Source organism: Brachypodium distachyon, chromosome 4, assembly GCF_000005505.3.
Source record: "Brachypodium distachyon strain Bd21 chromosome 4, Brachypodium_distachyon_v3.0, whole genome shotgun sequence".
Taxonomy (NCBI): Eukaryota; Viridiplantae; Streptophyta; class Magnoliopsida; order Poales; family Poaceae; genus Brachypodium; species Brachypodium distachyon.
The window spans coordinates 30,582,713-30,605,605 of record NC_016134.3 but is presented as its reverse complement, the minus strand read 5'-3'; the positions used below and the strand labels follow the sequence as shown (position 1 = coordinate 30,605,605).

General features: G+C 45.7%; 2 protein-coding genes and 1 pseudogene across 2 annotated transcripts; 1 reads left to right on the top strand and 2 right to left on the bottom strand.

Moving 5' to 3' along the window:
- Positions 1-11,525: 11,525 nt before the first annotated feature.
- Positions 11,526-13,038, top strand: LOC100840762 (probable F-box protein At2g36090). Its single transcript, XM_003576254.4, has one exon. It carries the CDS (start codon positions 11,710-11,712, stop codon positions 12,769-12,771), a length of 1,062 nt encoding a protein of 353 aa, XP_003576302.1. The 5' UTR covers positions 11,526-11,709; the 3' UTR covers positions 12,772-13,038.
- A 167-nt stretch (positions 13,039-13,205) lies between these two features.
- Positions 13,206-17,383, bottom strand: LOC100826078 (mRNA-decapping enzyme-like protein). Its single transcript, XM_003577784.4, has 8 exons — positions 17,040-17,383; positions 16,886-16,926; positions 16,727-16,776; positions 15,499-15,643; positions 14,473-14,529; positions 14,280-14,400; positions 13,637-14,101; positions 13,206-13,549 (listed from the first exon to the last, which is right to left on the bottom strand). Exons 1-8 carry the CDS (start codon positions 17,229-17,231, stop codon positions 13,496-13,498), a joined length of 1,125 nt encoding a protein of 374 aa, XP_003577832.1. The 5' UTR covers positions 17,232-17,383; the 3' UTR covers positions 13,206-13,495.
- On the bottom strand, positions 17,287-21,593 carry LOC100840459 (annotated as a pseudogene).
- Between the last annotated feature and the right edge of the window lie 1,300 nt (positions 21,594-22,893).

The window sequence follows — 22,893 nt, the reverse complement described above, 5'->3', positions numbered from 1 at the left end:
GGATTTGGATTGGGCGAGAGACAAAATGGATATGAGGCCCGCATCCAGGGCTTGCCAATTTATTGGTAGGTCTTTGGTGTGTTGGTCTTTTAAGAAGCAAAATTGTGTGTCTCTATCAACCACCGAAGCCAAGTATGTTGCAGCCGCAAGTTGTTGTGCACAAGTGTTATGGATGAGAAAAACATTATTGGACTTTGGAATCACTTGAGAAAGTGTGCCTCTTTTGTGTGACAATGAGATTGCTATCATGATTGCCCACAATGTCGTGCAACATATAGCAAGACGAAGCATATTGAGATTCGTCATCACTTCATTCGAGAGCACATGGCTCATGGTGATATATATTGAGTTCTCATTTGTAGCCACCGGCAAGCAACTAGCGGATATTTTCATGAAGCCACTTGATGAAGCAAGATTACTATGAATTGAGGTGTGAGCTAAATATCATAAGGTTCAAGTAATATGGTATGATGAACTTGCACACCTACCCACGGTTGACATTTATCTTGTTTTGGTGTAGGCATGAATGTAGGGGAAGCATAGATCTATTCATGGGCAAATGCTACTTCTACTATGCATAAATTGTTTTATTTACTTTGTGCTTAAATGTGAGGTTTGATTCTTGAGCCCAAGATCTATCTTCGTGGTGTCAAAATCATATATACTCAAACTTGGTGGCTTAGGCCACCACCTCCTCATGTGAGGAGTTGGTTCTTATTTGGAATTCATTACATAACTAGACAATATGACATTATATGATTATCTATGGAAAAACACTCATAATTGGTTTTAATTTGCAACTTGCAATTTGAGTGTGTATTGCCATATTATATCCTTCGTGTGCATCTTATCCTAAGCCTTTAATCTTATCTTGAAACCATCTATTCTCAAAGCACAAGTTCCTTGTTTTGAAACTTGGAGGTTCCGCCATTCCAGGGCGGTACTACCGGAAGGTGGTACAACCACCCTTCACAGGGCGGTACAACCACCGATAGTGGATTTCTAAAGAGTGGGCTGGGGCTGATCAAGTGGGAGTTTTCTTCCTTTTCCATCCGTTCTTTGGTGAACTCCCCAACCCTATAGTTCCTCCACTCCCTTCTTTGGTGAACTCCCCAAACTAATGCTTGGATCCACCGGTTATCCGGTCCTCCCAAAGATCTATTCCAAGGAAACCGCTGTCCTTCATCTCCTCTACCATGAAAGCCAATAATTTTTCAATTCCCCATTATCTAGAGTTCTAATTTTGGAACCCTAGGTGTGGTTGGAGAGAAGTTGCAATGTCTAGTGGTGGAATTTAGTCTTGGAGTAGCTTTGTTCCCGAAAGTTTGTGTGCTTATCTATTCCCTCGTATCTATAGATCTTTCACAAGTGCTAGCTCAAGCAAGGCCAAAGAAAATGAGAGAAAGTGAGAGATCTTTAGAGATGAAGAAGCATGCCGAGTCGAGGTTTGGTTATGAAGGTGACTTGGGTGTTTGTGTTGATTGTGTTTTTGCCACATAGAGCCCCAAGCAAGGATGAGAGTTTGTTTGGAAAGATGGAACGGAAGATGAAGAAAGTGTTTGTTTCCAACAAGAATGCAAAGATCATCCATTTCAATCAAAAGAAGATGTTGAGAGCAATCAATATGGATGATGCTAGTGGAAGCAAATCAATTTTGACACCCTTAAAGAATGGAAATCAATTCATGGAGTTTGAGATGAAGATGAAGTTTTCCACCTCAACCTCCAACCCATTATGAAGAAGTTGACCCCCAAGACAAAGAAGAAGTTGAAGCCTCCATAGCGTCCAGTTGATCTCCTTTTAGGGACGTTCTTCCCTTTTTGGTGTCTTGATGCCAAATGGGGAGAGATTTAGAGAAGTTTAGGAGAGATTAGGGGAGAGTGGTGAGGTTTTAGATTGCTAGACTTGCGGGGATTTGCAAGGGTTTTAAAGTCACAAGCTCGTTTCTCTTTGCATTTCATTTGATGGTGCTTGTGAACTTTATTTGTGTGTGCTTTGATCGATACGTTTTTGTGCCATTTGTGTCATTGCTTTTAACTAATGGTGACCTTTTTAGGTCCTTATGCTTTCATACAATGTGCGCAAGACATTTTATTTATATGCTTGAGATGCAATAGCTAGTCATGTGCTTAATGTTCACTTTGTGATATGCTTTATGCCTATTGTGACTTGCTATATCTCATATGTGCTTTATATCCATGTCATGTCTTACTAATTGTGTTGTGGAGATGTTTTTAGTTTTGCCCTTCTAGAATTGCTCCATGGCATTATCTCAATGCAAAAGGTATGATTTCAATTGTTGGATTTATCTAACCCATTATGCTTCATGGAAGCATTGTTCTATATATTATCGGATAAGTCCATGTAGGGTCATTCACTTTTGATATGCCTCTTGGAGGTATGCTCTATATCTTGTATGAATGATCCCTTGCATATCTTTGTGAAGCTCTCATTGAAATATCTTTGATCCTTTGCAATTGAGTATTCGCTTATAAAATCTAGGGGGAGCATTGATCCTAGCATATATGTGCACTTTGCATTCCAAAAATAAATTCAAAATAGTGCATATAGCTAGGAGAAGCCCGTCTATATTTTATTCGCTTGTGTTAAGCTTATTGCATATCTTTACTAAGCTTCTTTGTTACATATTATTTGCAAATCGTTGTGTTGTCATCAAACACCAAAAAGGGGGAGATTGAAAGGGCATTTCGATCCCTAATGAGTTTTGGTGTTAATGACAACATAACTTGTGGACTAATCGTTCGCCAAGTGTTTTCAGATTTGATAACTAGTGTTGTGACACGATTCATCGCCCTCAAAAAGGAAAAGAGCGTATAAAGATTTACGACTTTTTATTTTATTGAGTCGTAGGAAAATCCGTATTATAAAGAGGAAGTCCATTTGGGAAAGCTTTGGGTGAATCAACTTCACCTACACAAATCTACTAAATTGCACCCACATAAAGCCTAAACCGAGTTTTGAGTTGAGAGTTGCTTTAATCCTTCTAAGTCTGCCAAACAATTTCAGTTTTAGCCGTTACTACCTCCTAAATAAGAGGAGGTTCCGGTTGGCAGAACTTCTGCCCAGGTACAGTAACGCTACTGGAATCCAACTGCGTATAGCGGTAGGAGGCCGGTAGCAGGGCATAAGTTCCACCCCCTAGAACTTCTGGTCTGCCTCCTCCCAGGTACTGGTTTAACTGAAATTGGTGGTAACGGTTAGATTTCGAGGCTACTTAAAGGGGTTTCGTCCCCAACAGGTTTCTAGACCAAGCACAGCCAAGAAAAGCCCCTCTCTCACCCCAAGAACACAAGAGCTTCATTTCCCTTGATCTCCCTCCCTAGTTCCCCCATTTGATTCATCTTTTGAGGATTGGAGGAGAAGATCAAGATCTAGGGTTTCACCAAGTCAAAAAGTTGATTCCACTTGTTTCCTTTGTGGATTTTGTTACTCTTAGGATTTTGGGATCCCTAGCCGGAAGGTGCTCCTCAAGGCCACTAATCTTGTGAGGTGGTGCTTGTGGATTCGGGAAGGAGCTTCCAATTAAGTTGTGGAGACGTGCCCTTCTCCTCGGATTGGGAGCTTCCAATTAAGTTGTGGCGAGAGTCCCGGTCAAGTTTGTAAGGGTTGGCGTTCACCCTCAAGTAAGCTATTAGTGGAACTCACCTCGCCTTTATGGTGTTGTGAGAGCTCGTCCCACCTTTGTGGTGTGGTGAGTTGGAGAATAGAGTGAGCATTTGTGACGCATCTACCTTTGTGATAGAGCACTCCTCCAAACGGAGACGTATATACATCGACCCCAATAGGTGGAATTCCGGTGATATCTTCGTCTTCCTCTGTGGTATCATTATTGCCCCTTTACTTATTTGCAAAACTTAATTATTTATCTTGTGCTTCGGCTATCAAGTTAGTTTCAATTGATTATCTATTGCTTGTTTCAGTGCTTCGGCTATTGCCTCATACTAGAAGTGTTCATCATTTAGACATTTTAGTGAACCCATGTATGATGCTTATATCCCTAAAAGTGAAAAGAAAAAGTAAAATTGTTAGTCGGCTATTCACACAACCCCTGAAGTCTTACCTGATAAATCACCCCATGAAGTGGTTTTTGCGCTGATGTGGCTGATTTGAACCGGTTTTGACCTCTTTTGACCGATGACGTGGCTGCATTTCTCATCTTCCCATTGCACTGGACGCGGCCACGGCAGCAAGACGCGCCGGCGCCGGCGAGACAGGCGGGGGGAAGAGGAAGGGGGAGGATGAGCTCATGGGGGGGCTGATAATGGAAGCGATGGTCGAGGACGAGTAGGGCAGTGGAGTTGGCGGGGAAGACCTCGCCGGACGCGGGGAAGACGGAGGCCGATCTGACGATTGCAGGCAAGGCGAGGCGCGCGGGGGAGCTTGACGCGTGCGCGCCGGCACGGCAAGTCGAATGGAGGCAGCGGCCAGGCAAGGGGTGGACCGAGTCGGCGGGGCGTCGTGGCCGACGGCGGCAGACGAGGAGCTGCGCGGCGGGGCTGCTTCGGGGCGCGGGAGGCCCGGTCGAGGTCGCTGGTGGCTTAGAGAAGTCGAGGCGGTGCTCCAGGTACACCCTACGGGGTCCGGGAGGCGGCGGCGGAGCGGATCCGAGGGCGGCATCTCTCCGTCGGAGACGAGGAAGACGAGCGCCTCACGGCCGCTGGAGTGCGCACAGCTTCTAGGCGCTCATGGGGGAGGGCGCGGGATGGCTGTGCGGTGGCAGTGGGTAGCTGCGCAGGCCTGCGCTCGCGTTGGAACGGTGGGCGGCGGCTCGCCGGAATTCATGGCCTGAGGGAAAACTTGGAGGAGAAAAAGGGAGATTCGGGGGAGCAGAAGATGGGTCTAGCCATCCATATGCTTGACAAAATTACTGCACACCACATGATCAGTAATTGTACAGAGATCGGACATTGAAGTGTCGTAGCACAGCAATTCTGGAGAAGAAATAGAGGGGGCTGAGAGGGAGGGAGTGCGTGTGTTGTTGCTGGCTGTGTTAGCTTTGCTCTGCAGCCATGCCGGCGTTGACGATGGGTAGAGGGTGGCGATGCTGTCCTTCCTCACCGACCTCTCGCCGCATCCCAGCGACGGCATCTTGGGCCGCCGGACTGCTGTGTTTGGGAAATGCATCCACGTCATCGGTCGAAAGAGGTTAACAAATGCAAATAAAAAGCAAAACCGCTTCAAATCAGCCAAATCAGCATAAAAACCGCTTCATGGGGTGATTTACATGGTATTAGAGATTTTGGGGTCAAAATTAAACTGTTTTCGACTTCAAAGGGTTATGCATCCCAAGAGATACATTTGGGGGTGAAATATGAACTTCTTTCTTTTAAGAAATGACAGTCCATGACAACAAAAACTTGTCCTGCGTTGAGCCCACATATCTCAACAGCTTTGTATGTAGCGTCGGCCCCCTCGTATTCTTATGTTCTAAAAAAAACACTGACAATTTGTTTGGTACCGCTCAATTTCGTTTTGTGTAAATGAAATGAAATCAATATTTTAATGAATTTGAATTCAATATTCAAAAATCATGTTTTTCTGGCACATGGTTTGTAGAATGAGAGATAATTGCAAAGAAATGATGTCTTCTATAAAGGAATTGAAGTTAGTTATAGGTATGAATCCACAAAATTTGAGATTGAATTCCTGCACCCAATTCTATGCCATCCAAACAAATTGGTTCTTTGAATCTAAAATGAATTCCGTTCTTCCGGCCCTATTGACAAGCCAAACGGGCTGTACGAAAATTGACGTCGTCGTGTATGATGCGGACCTAGCCAGGCTCAAAGGCAAGAAGTTAGATCTAGTTTAAAAAATTACTTTTTGCACGAAAGATCTAGTTAAACGTTAACACCATGATAATTTTTCACTGGATTTTGAAAATGAGGTTCATTTTGTTAAATTACAGTAATTAATTAATACTGTACCTGAAAAACCTTCAAAGATACAAAATCCAGTACAAAAGTATCTCGACTCGACGGAGTGTCCACGGGGAACCTGCCTGGGGGGTTCGAGACAGGAGCACTATACCACTCAATTATCACTCTCACCGGCCGGCTACAATTAAGTTACTGCATATTCTAATTATTACAGGATATTGTTGTATATTTGTCATTGTGCGCCGAGCTAGCTAGCTAATTAAGCTAACGGATTCGATCCGCCTACGTACCTGCTGACGATGAATCTGATACGATTGGCAAACTGTCTCGATCGCGTCGTTAGAAGGAAACAAACTGTGTTAATAATATAAATTAGCTAAATTAACAATGTCCTAAAGCTGCACTGGGCAGCTAGTAAAAAGGCATTTGTTAAGAGTTGTCAAATCAAAAGGCAGACGGACGCTTCTGTTCATTGTTTATTGCATTTGCTAGTACTTCAAGTGACTTCAGAATCTGCAACAACTCTGCATAGACCTTTTGCTGCTCATACGAGTAGGTGCTTCAGTCAATCACTGGGAATCGAAACAAAGCATTAATGAAATATTTCGAAATAATTAAATCCGAGATGAGGACGATCAGTGTACGTGAGTCAGGTGAGTGTGTTTTTTTTTCGAAAAGGAGGAGAACCCGGACTCTGCATTGACTGATGCACACGACCATATATTATTAAATCCAAGCAAAGCTAGACAAAGAAACCGAACAAAGTCGATCCAAAAAGAGAAAAAAAGTGTCCACCAAACTTCCACTTACCATATGATACACGCCGAAACATCGGCATGTACCATCATCATAACGACACATCGTTAGTAGGATACCACACAGAGGATGCTAAAAGACGAGCCAACCACCGCCTCGCTTCTAACCTCTGTCACACAACCTTCGGACCAGCGTGTTGCTATTGCCGAGGGTCGGGACTCCAGATCAATCGTCGTCTTCCAACAAGCCAGGAGGAACAATCCATATACCTGCTTGAGCACGACGCCTTCAACTTTCAGCAACAAATCCGGCGCTCCTCCGACCTCCCTGGGCCGAGCCACCATGCTAGGCCACCATACGAGGCCTCGGATCGAACCCATGGCCGCAGGCGGTACCTCCTGCACCACCTCGTCCTGCAGCACCGCGGAAGGTATCAGCCCTTTGCCATGAGGACGGTGCCCACGACGATGGACCGACGGCAACGCCTCCTGCACCACCTCGACCGGCGTCATATGGCCGCAACTAAGCCCACACAGGGGCCAGATCCGACCAGCCACTGCACCACCCGCAGCCACCATCCCGTGACCGGCCGCCATCCACGCCATCAGCAGCACACATCGCCTGCCGCCCTTCATGCAGCGCGGAGAAGACACCCCTCCGTCGCCGTCCTCGAGGGCCGCCCGCGACCTCCGTCTCCAGCGGCAGCAAGGAGGAGGAAGACCCGGAAGAGGATGGAGGGGTGGGGGAGGTGAGTGTGTTGTGTATTAGGATTATTACGAAGAATAAAGTAAGTATGCAATGTTATCGATAAATATTCGGTTCAACGCACAGCCTAGTACTGGTCAAATTAAGATAGGGAGGAGGAAGGGAAGAGAAAGAGGGCAAAGGCAAATTGACAATCGCACCGTACAACGACATCAACTTGCAATGACAAATTGTCCGCTGCATGACATCTATGATTGATTGTACCTAAATATTGTTTTCCACAGACATCAACTTTGTGCAACATGCATGCCCATATATCTCCACCTGATTGATTAACTTAACTTGACGCACGGACACACTTCTAATTAAGTCAACGGAGCTGCATAGCCTACAACCGCCAAAAAAAACAGCTCTTAACTTAGATGGATCCGTCAACGCGTCTAGATTCATCAATCAACTATTTTTCGGTTAACTGTATCCTGATTAATAATTGGAGTAAATTTGATCATCCTAAGTGTCCAAGATTCCATTAAAAAAATTGAGCACTCTGTACCCTATTTAGCGTTGTTTTCTTTCACTTTGCACCTGACTAATTGAGTACTAGTCAAATTAATCTGGCAAACAGTGTGAAAAATAAGCAGCACTAAATATAGAGGGAATGAAAAGGATTGAAAAAAGATTTTAAATAAAGACACTTAGATTTCAATATATGTCCCTTAGAAGTTACTCCCTCCGTCTCATATTAAGTGACTCAAATTTGTCTAAATATGAATGTATCTATATCAAAAAACGTTCAGGTACATGTAATATTTCGTCACTTAGTACGAGACGCAGGAGCAGAACATACAGCACTAGCGTGTCTATTATATCCGTCGGTGCCATAGAGCAGTGAGCAAATACGTATGCATACAGAGGACAACTTGCCTGCTGGCCGCCATGGCTACTATAGATAGATACTGTAGATGTAGAGACGATGGAGAGCGGCGATGACGACATGGGCAAAACTTTTGGGCACAAAGTGGGTCGACGTCGTGTTCGCCGGCGGTCAAATCGTTTTTGGAGCAGGTTCATGGCACGCTCCCATATGCATACAGCTTGACGTCGAGCTCATATATACCGCAAGAAAAAGCGGAGAATTCATGTCGAAAAGTGTCAACAGGGACGGCCGTATATATACGTCATGATTTCTTGTGATTGCAAACGTATATATATGCAATCACAACGCACCAACGCGCACCGTACGTATTTGAGGGACCACAGTCTCCTGGCCGCACGTCACCGATGGGCATACGTTTTCGCTTTACAAATTTCTCCTCTTATAATATTCCAATTCAAGGATGATCATTTTTCTAGCAGAATGTTAATGGGTAAACGTTTAACAGGAAAAATATAGATGATTAAACACTTTGTAATTTCGGTATTCCATACTATTTATATTGTCGCTGATTTAGTACAAATTATTGATCGGAAAGAGAGAGAGGGTACTTTTTATTTCTCAGTTGTTTCCACATGTACAAGTTTTGGTGTTTTCTTATCCTAAGATATAGTTAATGACCAAAATGGATCATGCATCATTTTTTAAAAACTGATTCGGAAACTTCAAAAGGTAACTCCTCCTTGGAAAGCATCTGAATCGATTCAGAACTAGTCTATCCATTCTTCTTTTTTCTACTCTATTTCTACACTCTGTAATTGCATAATAATTTTTACTACGCTTCGTGATGCACAATTTTTACCGCTTCTTTGCACCAGTTTCAACCTTCAACTACACAACTTTTGCTGCATTGATTGCAACTCCACAATTCCTATTGCGTTTCTGCATTGGTCTATGTTGTTTTTAGATGCACAATTTCTACATTGGAGTACTTCATCATTCTCACGGTGAGAATATCACCATGTTACTGCTTTGGTTCCCTGCTGCGGTGTTTCTACACTTGTTCTCACTGCACAGTTCTTGCCGTGTTTCTTGTTCCTACTCCCTCTTTCCCGAAATTCTTGTCGTAACGGCTTTTTTTTAAAAGAAAACCCTCCTCTTTTTACAGCCTTGCTCCGCCGTCCTCTTAGTAATATCCATCTCTTTCCGGCTCAAGGCCCCCGACCCGACCCCCCCCCCCCTCTTCCCTCTCGCCCCCGCCGCCACTCTCCCTCTCGCCCCAGCGGCACTCCGGTCGCCTCCACAGCTCCACTGCCCTCCCTTCCATCTTCCCCTCCTTTCTCCGCGCCGCTCCCCTCCACCTTCCCCTCTCCTTTTCTCTCCGTCATCGCGTGCGAAGAAGCTCGTTCAAACCAAAAGGAGAGCAAGAACGAGTTGAATCTTGCCGGATCCGTTGGCTACGAGGCCGGATCCGGTCGCCGTCGTCACGAAGCCCGAAGGGAGGAGGCTGAGCAGTGGCGGCGATTTAGGGTTTCTTCGCGAGGATCCATTGGCTACCTGGTGACAGCCCGAGGAGGAGCAGGAGACCGGATCTAGTGGGGGCGACCACGGATCCGGTGGCGACGAGTCTAGATCCGGTGGCGGTGGCTCGACGAGAGAAGGGGACGAAGAGAAGCGGCGGCGGCAGGACGAGGAGTCGAGGAGCAGCCCCATTTCTGGGTTGTAATTATTTTAATTTGGAGGACATTTTTATAAAATGTTATATGTGAAGTGTCTGCGACAAGAATTTCAGCACGGAGGGAGTACTTCACATTTCGTACCTCCTCCTCTGCTACTCTGGATTCTATTGCACGATTCCTACCACATTTTGGTGCTGGTTCCTGCTGTACAATTATTGCTCCTGTAATTTATAAGGACGATGTGTCCCGATTAAAACTGTGTCAAGGAAAACGAACCTGGGCGTACGTGGGATTCATGTGAACGTGCTCTTGATGGAAGCGATTGTTCATTCTGAAAGTGACACAGGGTCAAATTTAATTAATCGTACGTTTTTGATAGGTGATTAATCGTCCGTTCTGCATGCATGTAATTATGCAGCAGGGCTCGAGCGATCATGTCGGCTTAATCAATTTTTTAGCAGTGTGCGAAGATGTGTACATGCTGCTGCCCTGCTGCTGTTAGCTGCATGCGATGCAGTGAGTGAGATAATTCATGCATGGGTTCTTTCCTTATCCATGGACTCTGACGAGCACACAGTGTGCAAATGCAATTAAGAGCTTTTCCGGCCTTTAATTTTACGGTCAAATGCTATTCAGAGTTTAAAAACAGGGAGTTGATATTTCTCGGCCGTCTGATTTTTATGCGAAAAAAAGTCTTAAATCTTTTTTGTTGTATCCGAACCATTGAATTAAGATCTGATCTGATCATCCTCACTCGGTGCTATATCGTCGGATTAAGATCTGACCATCGAGGTTTCAAATTTTATCTGAGTCCTACATTTTTTATCTAGAAGCATTTTTTATCTAGAAGAACCAAAAAAAAACTGCAATGGACTCGTTAAATTCGTTGCCAGCTCGTGGTTGCACGCACGACACGAGGGGAAATGAAGCACACGTTTTACTGTACTCGAGGGATTTTAGGACGTCCTCTCAGCTGCATGCCAACAGTGAATTCGTCCGGCCCGGCCGCTTCCCCGATCCGGTTCAGCGCGTGCATGCAGTAGCTGCTACGGACTAGACGCGTGAGCTATAGGAGCGACGACCCAAATTGAAAAGATTGTGCAAACTGCACAAGGCAAACGCCCAGCACAAGCCGCCGTGCATTGCAGGTCTCCGGTCTCCTCTCCTGGTCCGGTCTTCTTATGCTGCTTCGCTTTGATTTTCTCCTTATAATTAAATATGTGCCGTTTGTACTAATAGTACACGACGTGTCAACTCCATCCGGCATCATCACCCGGACGGCCAGACCTCTAGAAACACCTTGACCCTGTTTCCATTAACTTATTCACATTCAATACTGCCTTCGCTGACACGTCCGTTCACTGGAGACGGCACGCCACGGGCCCACCCTGTCAGTGAGACAACCCCGGAAATTATAATTTACTTGCCTGTTTATCCATTCGTTCGTTTGTTTGTTTATTCATTTGCTGTTTGTTTGGGTTGTTTGAAGTAATAATTTATATAATAACCGGGCAACTTTGCTTTTGGGCGACGCAATTAAGCGGGTCGAGAGGAGAGACTCTGATTTGAGGAGAGGAATTTTCGTTTCGTTTGATTGGACCTCTCGCTTTCGGACCGTGATCACTCACCCTCCCACACTGCGTATATATATAAACAAAGTTTACATAACGACCCATTCATATCCCGCAGCAGCAGCAGCAGCCACAACTCAAGCCCCCAGCTACAACACCAACACGAAGACGAAGACAAGACAAGAGAAACTGCACCGGTGAAAAGCTCGATCGACACTCTGGCCATGGCGGCAGTACTTCCGAGCTCGCAATTCGAGGCGGACGAGAAGATGTTCATGGTGGCGGCGGCGGCGGATAGGGACAATTCTCCGGCGTGCGGCGGGGAGGCGGCGGAAGAGACGGCGCTGGAGGACCTCCCGGGCGACGTGCTGGCGCTGGTGCTCCGCCGGCTCGACGGCGCGTCCCTGGCGGCACTCGGCTGCGCCAGCTCCGCCTTCCGCTCCCTCGCCGCCGACCCGCTCGCCTGGCGCGACCTTTGCCTCGCCGCCTTCCCCTCCTCCGCCGCCGCCCCCTTCTCCTCCTGCCGATCCCAGTCCCAGCACCGGGCCCTCTTCGCGGACGCGTTCCCCTTCCCCTCATCTTCTCCTTCTCCGGCTCCGGCGGCGCCGGCGGCCGCCATGGCCATCCCGCGGCGGCTGGTCTCCGCCGTGGACCTGTGGCACGGGGGGAAGCTAATCATGTCGCGGGTGGTGGAGACGGACGCGACGTCGTCGTGGTTCCTGGGCTCCCCGTTCCGGATCGACGCGCTACAGCAGGAAGGCTTCACTGCCCCAAATCCCATATCCCCCGCCGAGCTCTCCCTCACCTGGGTCCTCCTCGACCCGGCCACCGGCCGCGCCGTCAACGCCTCCAGCCGCAAGCCCGTCGCCGTCGACCGCAGCTGGCTCACCGGCGAGACCGTCGCCCGCTTCACCCTCGTCTTCGTCACCTCCGGCGGAGAAGGGGATTCGATGTGTGCGGTGGAGGCGGCGGTGGCGTGCGACGACAGGTTCGGGCACGTGAGGGAGGTGAGCCTGAGCGCGGAGGACGGCGACGGCGGCGGCGTCAGCGGGCGCGACGCGGTGGAGCTCGTGGCGGCGGCCATGGCGGCCCCGAGGTGTCGCGGCGGAGGGGTTGGGGTTGGGGCGGCGGTGGAGGAGGCGAAGAGGAGGTACGGGGAGTTTGTTAAGGGGAAGAGCGCGAGGAAGGAGTGGAAGGCGAGGAGGGAAGGGCTCGTCGACCTCTGCTGCTCCGGCGTCGGCGCCGCCGCATTCCTCGGCTTCATCCTCATGCTCACCCTCCGCTGAGGAGGCCACCGGCGCCGGAGGGGATTGTGAATAGTGTACTAGTACTACTGTAGCCGCGTTAGTTGTTATAGAGGTCGCTGCCACCGTGTGAATATATGGTTTTTTTTTTCTCTCTTTTGCTAATTAATTCCGGAAAGTGAAACTTGACAAGAAGAGGAAGAAGATATACCTCTGTCAGAAGTTAATACGTACAGAATCTTTTTTAGCTTGGTCATTTGTGAAAGCAACTTGAGAAAATACTGTACATCTTGACGGCGACTCTTTTAATCTTGTACTCCGCATTTATTTACAAAGTTATTGCTCGGTGTACAATTCAGTGTGGACAATTTCTTTTCGAGTCTGGAAGAAATCAGGAACGAGATTTTTGTGCAATAAGATAACAGTAAAAGATCATCAATCGCTAGGTAAATCGCAGAAGAGAACGACGGGCATAGTGCTGTTCTTACAAGTCCTGCTCTCTTTTTTTCCTTCAATTACACAAATGTAATATGACACCGTCCCACTGACAATAGAGTGATTTGGAAACAAGGAAGACCATAAATTACTACCGGCCGTTGTTGTTGCTATAAAGGAATCTACACCAACACACATCCAACAGAAAGCTATACAGAAGTTTCCTTTTTCTTCCCAGGACCAGCATACAAGAACTCACAAAGAAAAGAAACAACACGAACACTCAGCCAACAGCAAATACAAACAACCCTAGGAGGGAAGGAACAGCCTACTACATATGTGCATTCTGCAACTCCCGGTAAACTAAATCGATGAACTGGTCGCTCTGCTTCGGGAACATGACACAAGAAATAGTTAGAACCGCATGTATAAGGACATTTGTAAAAACGTTTGTGATAATTCCGTGATGTACCTGAACAAGCCTAAGGAGGGCGTCCTTGACTTTATCCCGCGAGATAACAGGCCCCTCGTTATTGTGTGCAGGGGCGAAGGAAGGAGGCGGCGCGGGTGGTGGAAAAGGTTGGAGTAGAGGGGTGCCGTGTCCATACTGAGAATGTTGAGCCGATGACAGAGTTGGATGAAGTGGCGGTGCTGTGGGCAGCATTGATGAAGCCAGAGGCGCTAGGGATGCAGCAGAGGACGATGGGGGCGCAAAGAATGCCGGTGTTACAAGATTTGTTGAGTGGCTGGCGTGGGCATTATTGTCCTGGAGAGGTAGTGGCGGAGCTGATGAAGCCTCTAAAGGGAGTGGTATTTGATGTGTCGGGGCAGCAGATGAAATAATCATCGGCACATGGGAAGATCCAACGCTATCGGAGGGTGGGTACCCTCTTCCAACCATTGGTGCACTTGACACACTTCCAATACTAGCAGCGCCCTGTGATTTATAGAAATGAAGAAAATGATAAGTGTTTGGCGCTGAAGATTGAGTTCAGATCAAGATAGATGAGGGTTAACAGTGCAAAATATTGCAAATAGTATGTATTATTTGCTAAGCAGTGTCAAACAAGGAAATATTTTAAAAGCAAATAAAAGAAATTGGAAAGGGAACATACACCAAAGTAATTGGCAAGAGATTCATCAGGAGTATCAGAAATAAGATTGGATGCTGGTGGAGGTTCAAGGGGCCCATCTATAGCAGCAGATGTAGGAACAGCCTCCAATTCCTCAAACTCACTATGGCACATTAGAGTAACTCAGAAAGAGTAAATGCAATATATTTTAAATTAAATAGTCAAGAGAAAGAACCTTTTCGTGGGAGGAACTTTTGCTTTTGGGGGCACTCTGGCATAAGCATTCAGTATCCTGCAAAGGAAAATGGACACAACACAACTTGAGACAACATGTCCAGAATTTTTCATCAAGGATTTTACCCGAGTAAGCCAAAGAATGATAGTTACTCCCTCCGATCCATAATAAGTGTCAGGGATTTAGTAAGAAGTTGTACAAAATTTGTACTAAACCCTGGACACTTATTATGGATCGGAGGGAGTAATAAACAAGATGAATAGTCCTTGTACACAGGAAAGTCCATGCTATAGCAATATTAATCATGACCGCATACTGCAGAAGTATACCTGAATAATGGAACTATAAAACGAAGGCAATTGACTTTTGGCTAAGGTTCTCCTTTTTGGGTTATAGTACAACAATCATGCCACCAGGCCAGGTAGCATGTAACACCTTATCAACAACATTCAGTCAAATAGGGTATTCAGTTAAATTACAACACCCTACTTGACTGAAAGAAGAGCATAATACTGTTGGAGAGTTTCACTGGCGTTAAGTGTTCGCATGATGGTGGGGAGGGGATGTTACTGTGGTTACCAGGGAGAAAAGTTTAAAGTTTGTTTACGAGCGGGATTAACAGTATAGCCACTTCTGATTGCCTAATGAAAGAAGGAAACCACAGGTATACCTATATCATGTATTATTTCCTGTCAAAATATTACATCAGAATTATCTACTGTAATCACTAATTTCCAAATTTGTGAATGTAATACACAAACAAACATAAATCTAATGGCCTTTACAGTGCTCCAGATAAATTACAAAAATTCCCCATCACAAAACCCTCTACAGAAGGTGATCCAGCCACACAATTGTAACACTGTTACCATTTGTTAACCTGCCTTTGCTTATTCTATTCCATGTGCACAATTTACATAAGCAGGATAGGCCAAATAGTTTATGAAAACTAAACTCAAGAAATGCTTCAGCAATCAGCAGCGTGTGTATGATTAACATGAGAACATGATACATGAAAGTTCTTACCTTCCAAAAAGATTTGCAACGGCATCGCAGTCATGTTGATTATAAAACCAAATACCATTTACTTCTTGTGCAGCATTCCGGTACAGCAAATACGGAGGTTGGAGTTCGTATTCAAAATCACTTAATAAATCCTCCACCAGATTATCTGACAGGAAAAAACAATTAAACTTTCCATGAACCAATAAACAGTTCAGAATTCATCCTCATCTACTGACAAAATAAATTACTGGCAGTTAATCCTAACTAACTTATAAAAGTTATACAGTGAACAAATTCTATCCTATTATAAGTAACAACTACTAAGTTAGATACAGTGAACAAATTCTATCCAGTTGTAAGTTGTAACTAAAGAACATTATGGGAAATTTCAAATGATCTGCTACTCGTAGAAGTTTTACGTTGTATCCACCTTCTCCCACGTGAAAAGCTGGAATTTTGCAAGATTTAACACCAGCTTCTATACAAGTCTAAGCATACAAAAGAGATCACTCCATTAATATCTGGATAGTCTATATTACTAAAAGGGCAGCCCGGTGCATGTAGCTCCCGCTTGCGCAGGGTCCGGGGAAGGGTCCGACCACTTTGGGTCTTTTGTACGCAGCCTTTCCCTGCATTTCTGCAAGAGGCTGTTTCCAGGACTCGAACCCGTGACCTCATGGTCACAAGGCAACAGCTGTACCGCTGCGCCAAGGCTCCCCGAGATCACTCCATTAATAGTCTATATTACTAGCAGTCCAAAATTGGTGTTCTGCTTACTGCCAGATGTCTACGGAGCTATCGCAAAATTCCTTGTACTCTATGATAGGCTGATAAGCTCTGATGCCATAATAGTACTTCAACATGGTTCAGCTGGACAGAGCTTGGCATTGTTCACAGACAACGAAACCATAATTTTTTAAAACTGTTCCTTAAGCACAGTTTATCACAACTAGTTCCGATCTAGATGAATTTAAGGCAGTAGGACTGTTTCAGAGGCCAATCAGTAGTTAGGATTGCAGAGCTATGTGCATGACGAGATGGAATGCCCAGCAAGTCAGCATCACACGATCTGCTGGTAAGCTTGTGAGTAGCTCACACTGCAGCTGCAGGAATACTACTACAGTACCCTAGGATAAATGTTTCTGGAAAGGAACAGTTTTTCCTTCTTCTTGCAAATCGTAATTTTTTCAGCTCTCCGATCAAATGCCTAGAGTACGCGGATGAGGCCACAGATCAGAGATTGGCGTACCCGTGTTCCGCCTGTTCATGACGATGAACTGGAACCTCGGCTGCGTGTTCCTACAGCAACAACAACAGCAGAAACCAATCAGATGTCCAGATCCCAGCCGCAGCCTGACCCGAGAGCGAAAACTAAACAAACCCCGGACCATATCAGCCCCTCGCTCACCTCTTCACGACGAACAGCGACCCTTCCACGTCCTTGCGGCTCTGCCCAACACAACAAAACAAAACAAACCGGATCGGATCGGATCGGGGTTCCGGCGAATCACTGGGAAGGGGGAGAGAGAGGAGTAGGAGGGGGATGGGCTGAGTGAACTGACCCACTGGTTGAGGTCGATGTTGAAGTCGTAGAGGGTGACGTGGGCGGCGGTGATGAGGATGTCCTCGACGGCGGGGTCGAGGCGCTGCAGCACGGTGAGGTTGAGCAGGCGGGTGCCCTCGGCGTCCATGGCCAGGTTAGGGGTCAGCTTGGCCCCGTTCGTCGCCGGCGGCGGCGGGGGAGGCGGCGGCATCGGTCCTCTCCGCGGGCGGATCTGAGAGAGGAGGAGAGCTTGGGGAGGTGGAGCTGGGTCTGACAATGGGGGAAGGGAAGGGAAGGGGACTGTAAATTTCTGGAAGAGCCGTCCTAGTTCACAGCTTTTAGTGCTGGGCCCCGCGTCCACCTCGGACCGGTGCCACGTGCAGTGTCCTTTTTTCCAGTTATTTATCTGTCAAATAATTTTAAGCAAAAAGTGTTACTGGTAGAAGATCAATGGGTAGCATTTTATTTGCTAAAACAAATTATGGTTATGTATCGCTGGCGCCGACGTCCTGACGGCGAAGACGGAATAACGGTGTACTATAGTCGTTCTCGTCCTTCCTATATAGACATTGGCGGCTTTTGGTATTCTCCAGCATCCATTCGTCGTCATGGCATGGCAACGGTATCTTGGCTTGCAGTGGAAGTGCATTGTCTATGCATAAATATTTCGGTGCCAGACAAGACACTTACACATAAACTGATGGTATGTTAGTGTTAGATGGACGTCAAGATGGCAATGCATACTCAGAAAGTGGATATACATGGATATCCAACCCTTGGATCTTAGGTATGGAACGCGATCTTGCTTTGTGGATATCCACATATGGATACCGTCAACTCTCGGCGCGGGCACAGATATCAAAAGATATCCATGGATACCCATTATTTAAGAAAATAAATAAAATAGTGACATGTGGGTCCATTATTGAACCACATGACTCATATAAACAGTTCCTTCACAACCCTAACCCTAACTCCCTCCCTATGTCCCACTCACCACGATCTGCCACCCCTCCTCCCCCAATTCAACCCAGATCCGCATCTCGAACTCCCGATTCACATCCCTCACGACCTCACCTCTTCTCCCAGCCTGCCACCGGCACATCACATTTGCGTAATCATCGGAAAACTTGTGGTTCTCGACACTAATAGGCTCGACAAAACAGAATTTGAGGTTATCTAAAGGTGTAATTGGGTATCCGCGGATCTCCATGGATGCCCGGATATCCAGTGGATATAGATATCGTTTCGGCTCCATGGATACCTTCGTGATATTGAGTTCAGAGATGGATGTGGATATGGACATGAATATGGATATGGTCCGACCGTCCAAACCCGCCCCATTGCCATCCTCAGATGGGGGTGGGTGGTGTGTGTGTGTGTGTGGTGGGAGGGGGGGGGGGTGTTAACCTTGATGATTAAAGTGCAATAGCTACCTAATATGCAAGCATAGCGTTTTAGTAACTATCTATTATCAATATTCGGAAGGCCACTAAACAGCTAACTAATTTTTCATCACATTCCCCACACTTGGATCCCTCAAACACGCACTTGCTACCATATCATTTGTTTGTAGGATTTCTTTGCACTATATTTGAGAGACATTTTCTATGCACCCAACCCAACCCTCTCGCTAAAAGCGATTGCACCAAACAATCTCCGACGCAACCTTAACTTCATAGTGTTCGAACATCATGACATGGACAACCCTCTCTTGTTTCCCATTTGAGTAAATTACAAAAAACTAACCACATTTGTGACTAGGGTTTCAATTTGGTTCCAAAATTTACTCCCTCAAATCCGTAATAAGTACACCTACCGTGGATCGGAGAGAGTAGTAATTTTTACTAAGACATAAGACATAGTAATACTTCTGAGGCTCGCTGTGACTAATCGTACTTAGATATAGCAAAACAGTTTTTTTAAGTTACTAGCCGAAATGCCCGTGCGTTGCAACGGGACAGGAAAATAAAATGATATGCTCAAAGACATGCATCAAAACTTTCTTTCTTTGCTCTTCTTTGACGAGCACGAAACATCTCTTTAAAAAGGTTTCTTCCAAAGATTTTCTTGATATTTTACTCTCTCAAAAACAATAATACCTTTTGAAAATTATATAGCATCGTCCAATCAAAACAAATACTGACACTGAAATGCTCCGCTATGTGGGACCCCTGCACTTGTTAGACATTAACACAAATTTCTTACTCTTTGATAATTTGTTATATCTTATTTGTTGTTTATTCCTGTAGTTAAAAATTTTAAATATAGAACCTCTTAATTTTTAAAATATTTTTTACTTACGGTATCAGATTTTTATCACATAAAGAAATCTACCAAGAAATAGAAGAGTATATTCAAATTCCTTTTACTTTCATGATTCCATAATAGTTGATGCAGATTATACATGAAAATAGTTAAGGATGTAACGTCCAGCTGGATCACATTTTTTTTTCCAAAAAGAAAGTAAACTTACATTTGTAAGTTCGAAGTATGGTGTCAAAGCAGCCTTCATTCCTTTCTGCATGAAAACAGTTCTCTCAGGTATCTCTCCTAAAAGTAGCCTCACTATTATAGCCCATTTGTTGCACTGAATGCGAAATCCACGAGCTGCAGTGGGTGCCTTGCAGCTTGCAATAGGCTTTCTTTAGCATCAGTGTACTCCAGCTGAATTGTTCTAATTTTGCCCAAGTAGAACAGATACCGGCAGAACTGTGAAGAAAGGCAGAGCTTAGTACTTGTGTGTACAACAGCACGATTTCACAGGGCATTAATCAGTAAAACACTAACCAGCCTTAGTACAAATGAAGCAAACTGTGTTTCTCATCCAAATCATAAAAATTTAGCATACAGCAGGATAGCAAATGAACTACTTGATCATTACCTGCTGATTGGAATGTGCTTCAAAACGTGGTGCCTTTGACCTAAGTTTTTCTGCCTGGTCGTACAAGTTGTAGTGCAGATAATTGCGAAGAAGCAGGTTAAGAAGCGTTTCCTGCCATTGAAAGGAGAAGTCAACCCCATAATTTGACAGCTTTAAATTGAAACACTGCTAACAACTGAAGACTGGGGTATCAGAACAAACTGGCCAAGTTCATCACGGTGTAAAGTTGCCATCCTGTGCAACCCCAGGAGAGTTCTGTAGAGCACCAAATATATGAGGGACAGGAAAATGAGCTTACTGGTTACCTTAGATAAACATAGTGGAACAAGTCTTGTTTGACTATCAAATACTGAGAATAATAATCCATGATAGTTACTCACCCATGAATTTCGGCAAGGCTGTTGGTGAGTTCATGGGCATATGAGTAATACGAGTACAGCCTAGAAGCTAAAACATCAACCGTTCTCCTGTTGATATTCTTCAGACGGGCAATGCTTGCATTCGCACATGCTTTAGCCTGGGGACAACATCAAATTGGTATGTTTCTCTGTCAATCACAAAGTGGAGGGAAATCTAAGACATACCTCATCATATTTCTTATGATCAATAAGGAAAATCAACACAAGCAGGTAGCAGTATATTTCAATCTCTGGGAGACCATGCTTGATTGAAACTTGAGCCGCCGGAGCTGCTGCATCAACATCCACTTCACTCCCATCTTCCTAAAAAAGAAATACCGTAGGAATGTCAAAAAAATCTGAACATATCCAGTTTATTTTTTTGACATATACAGCACCAAACGAAACAAGTTTTAACTTCCACACACCGACTCCCAAGATTATCAAGTATAAATTAAGCAACAGAAGAGATGGAACCTGGTATGGCATAAACTTCAATAGTGAAACTCAATTACAAAACATAATGTTACTCAAGGCTTGCATTGCATCACCATGCAGTAATAGTTGCTTTGCAAAGGCAATCTAGACTATTGAGTTCCCATTTTCTTCTAATAAGCCAAGCAATCCAGAAAGATATACTGCGTCCTTACGCAGCCAATACAAACAAAATAGACATACGGCCGCATGTCATGATCCTTTGATTTGGCCATCAGATTCAGGCATAATTACTTGTTTATTCCAAATCGCACGAACACTCCAGTAAGTTGTGTACTGAGAATACCTTGGGCAGGAGGGGGGAGAGGCGGGTGAAGGCTTCGGAGGAAGGGGCTAGCGCAAAGGCAAGGAAGGCCGCGACGTCGCGGGCGGCGAGGCGGCGGCGGAGGGCGACGGTGAGGCGGACGGCGCGGGAGATCCGGCGTACCTCCTTGGTCAGCGACCCTGCCTCGACGGCTCGACCACCAACGCGATCTCCTTCAGATCTGCACGCGCACCGAGGAAACATACGTAAGCTCCTGCTGGTCAGCACCACTGACACCAGAAGACAGGCTAGGGTTTTGGAGGGGACACTGGGAGCAAGAGGGCTGGCCACTCACGCTGCAAGGTGGAGAGGGCAGGCGCGGACGCGGGCGCGTCGGCAACCGTAGTATCGCCGGGCGCGGGTGCGGGGGTGTCGTTCATCTCAACGTCCTCCGGCATCGCGGCGTCGGCGACGAGGTCGAGGAGGAGGCGGTGTCTGGTGCGGCGCGAGGGGTGAGATGCGGTAGGGGAGAGAGGAAGAGGCACGGGCGCGGCTGTTTTCTTTTTACGCGCGGGGGGCGGACGACGGGCGAAGCGTGGGGTTTGACAGGCGACGAAATGCCGGTGCGTTTGAACAACAAAATAAAATAATATATTCAAAAACATGCATTAAAAATTTTCTTTGTTCTTCTTTAACGATCACCAAATATCTCTTTAAAGAAGGTTTTTTCGAAAATTGTGTCTCTATACTCTAGTCTCTCAAAATAGAACAATACATTTCCTTTTGAAAATTATATAACATCACCAATCAAAGAAGTTTTGAGACGGAATCACTTAATTTTTTTAGTTCTCTCTGCTATATCACTTCATTCGTTAAAGTAAAGAGTTAGAAGGGGTAACAAATTTATGTTTTGGTAGCTGGACGTTCGTTTATGAGTATAGACATTTGATTATTTTGTTGACTATGCCTATTCTGATTTTGCTGGTTTTCTGAAGGAGTTTATCAATATTAGATTAAATCAAGCATAATTAATAAACAGGCAGTGCACGCGTAATTTTTTTTCCAATTTTTTGCTCGAGTTGTTCGGCAGATCTGGCTTGTGGGCAATTCAGACGACTTGAGGTTGTTGGCCTCTCGGCTATCTGTCTGCTCTTAGTCCTGTCTCCGCGTGGCGGCTGGAGTCCGTCTTATATGGCCGACAAGTATTAAATGTGGCAACTCGCCAGCGGATATCCGACCCAAATGGGTAGGATATGGGTCGACGTTTACGCCCATGGGTATAGCCGATGGCTCGCATGACGCCCGATTAGTCTGGGTAGGGTATGGGTTATACCCATGGATACCCGATGGCTGGGTTGCCCAGTTAATATTTTAATTAGATAAATATTATTTTTATTATATAATATGTGGACTCTTTGATTTTTTAGCGAAATGCGAACTCTTTGATGCAATAAGGATTAATGGATGAACCGGCCTGTTGTAAAAAATAAATAAAGACCAACTGTAAAATTGGTCCAGTAGCCCATGACTCGATGATCCATCAATCTGGCCTGTTTGGCCATCTCTCTCGCTCAGTCAGGCTCACAGAAGAAAGGCATCGAGGCGTCTTTTCTCATCTTCCATTCTACACGGCCATCATCTTTCCTTCTTTCTACTATGCCCTAGGCGCCGTCCCCGTTCTGTCTCATTAGATTCTTCTAACAATTTGCCACCTCCTCGTGTAATCTAGACCTAGGAGGAGACGGTCGTGGCTGGGAAACAAAAGAGGGGACCAGCCGTGGCCGCGCCTGGGAGACAGTGGGTACGGCTGTGGCTTCGATTCCTTGCCTGATGAGTGCCCGATTGGGTCTCA

Coding starts and splice junctions, on each gene's coding strand:
- LOC100840762 (XM_003576254.4), top strand. CDS start 11,710: ATGGCGGCAGTACTTCCGAGCTCGCAATTCGAGGCGGACGAGAAGATG.
- LOC100826078 (XM_003577784.4), bottom strand. CDS start 17,231: ATGCCGCCGCCTCCCCCGCCGCCGCCGGCGACGAACGGGGCCAAGCTG. Junction 14,401..14,472: donor AAAGTTCCTCCCACGAAAAG/GTTCTTTCTCTT, acceptor AATGTGCCATAG/TGAGTTTGAGGAATTGGAGG. Junction 13,550..13,636: donor CCCTCCTTAGGCTTGTTCAG/GTACATCACGGA, acceptor TTCCCGAAGCAG/AGCGACCAGTTCATCGATTT.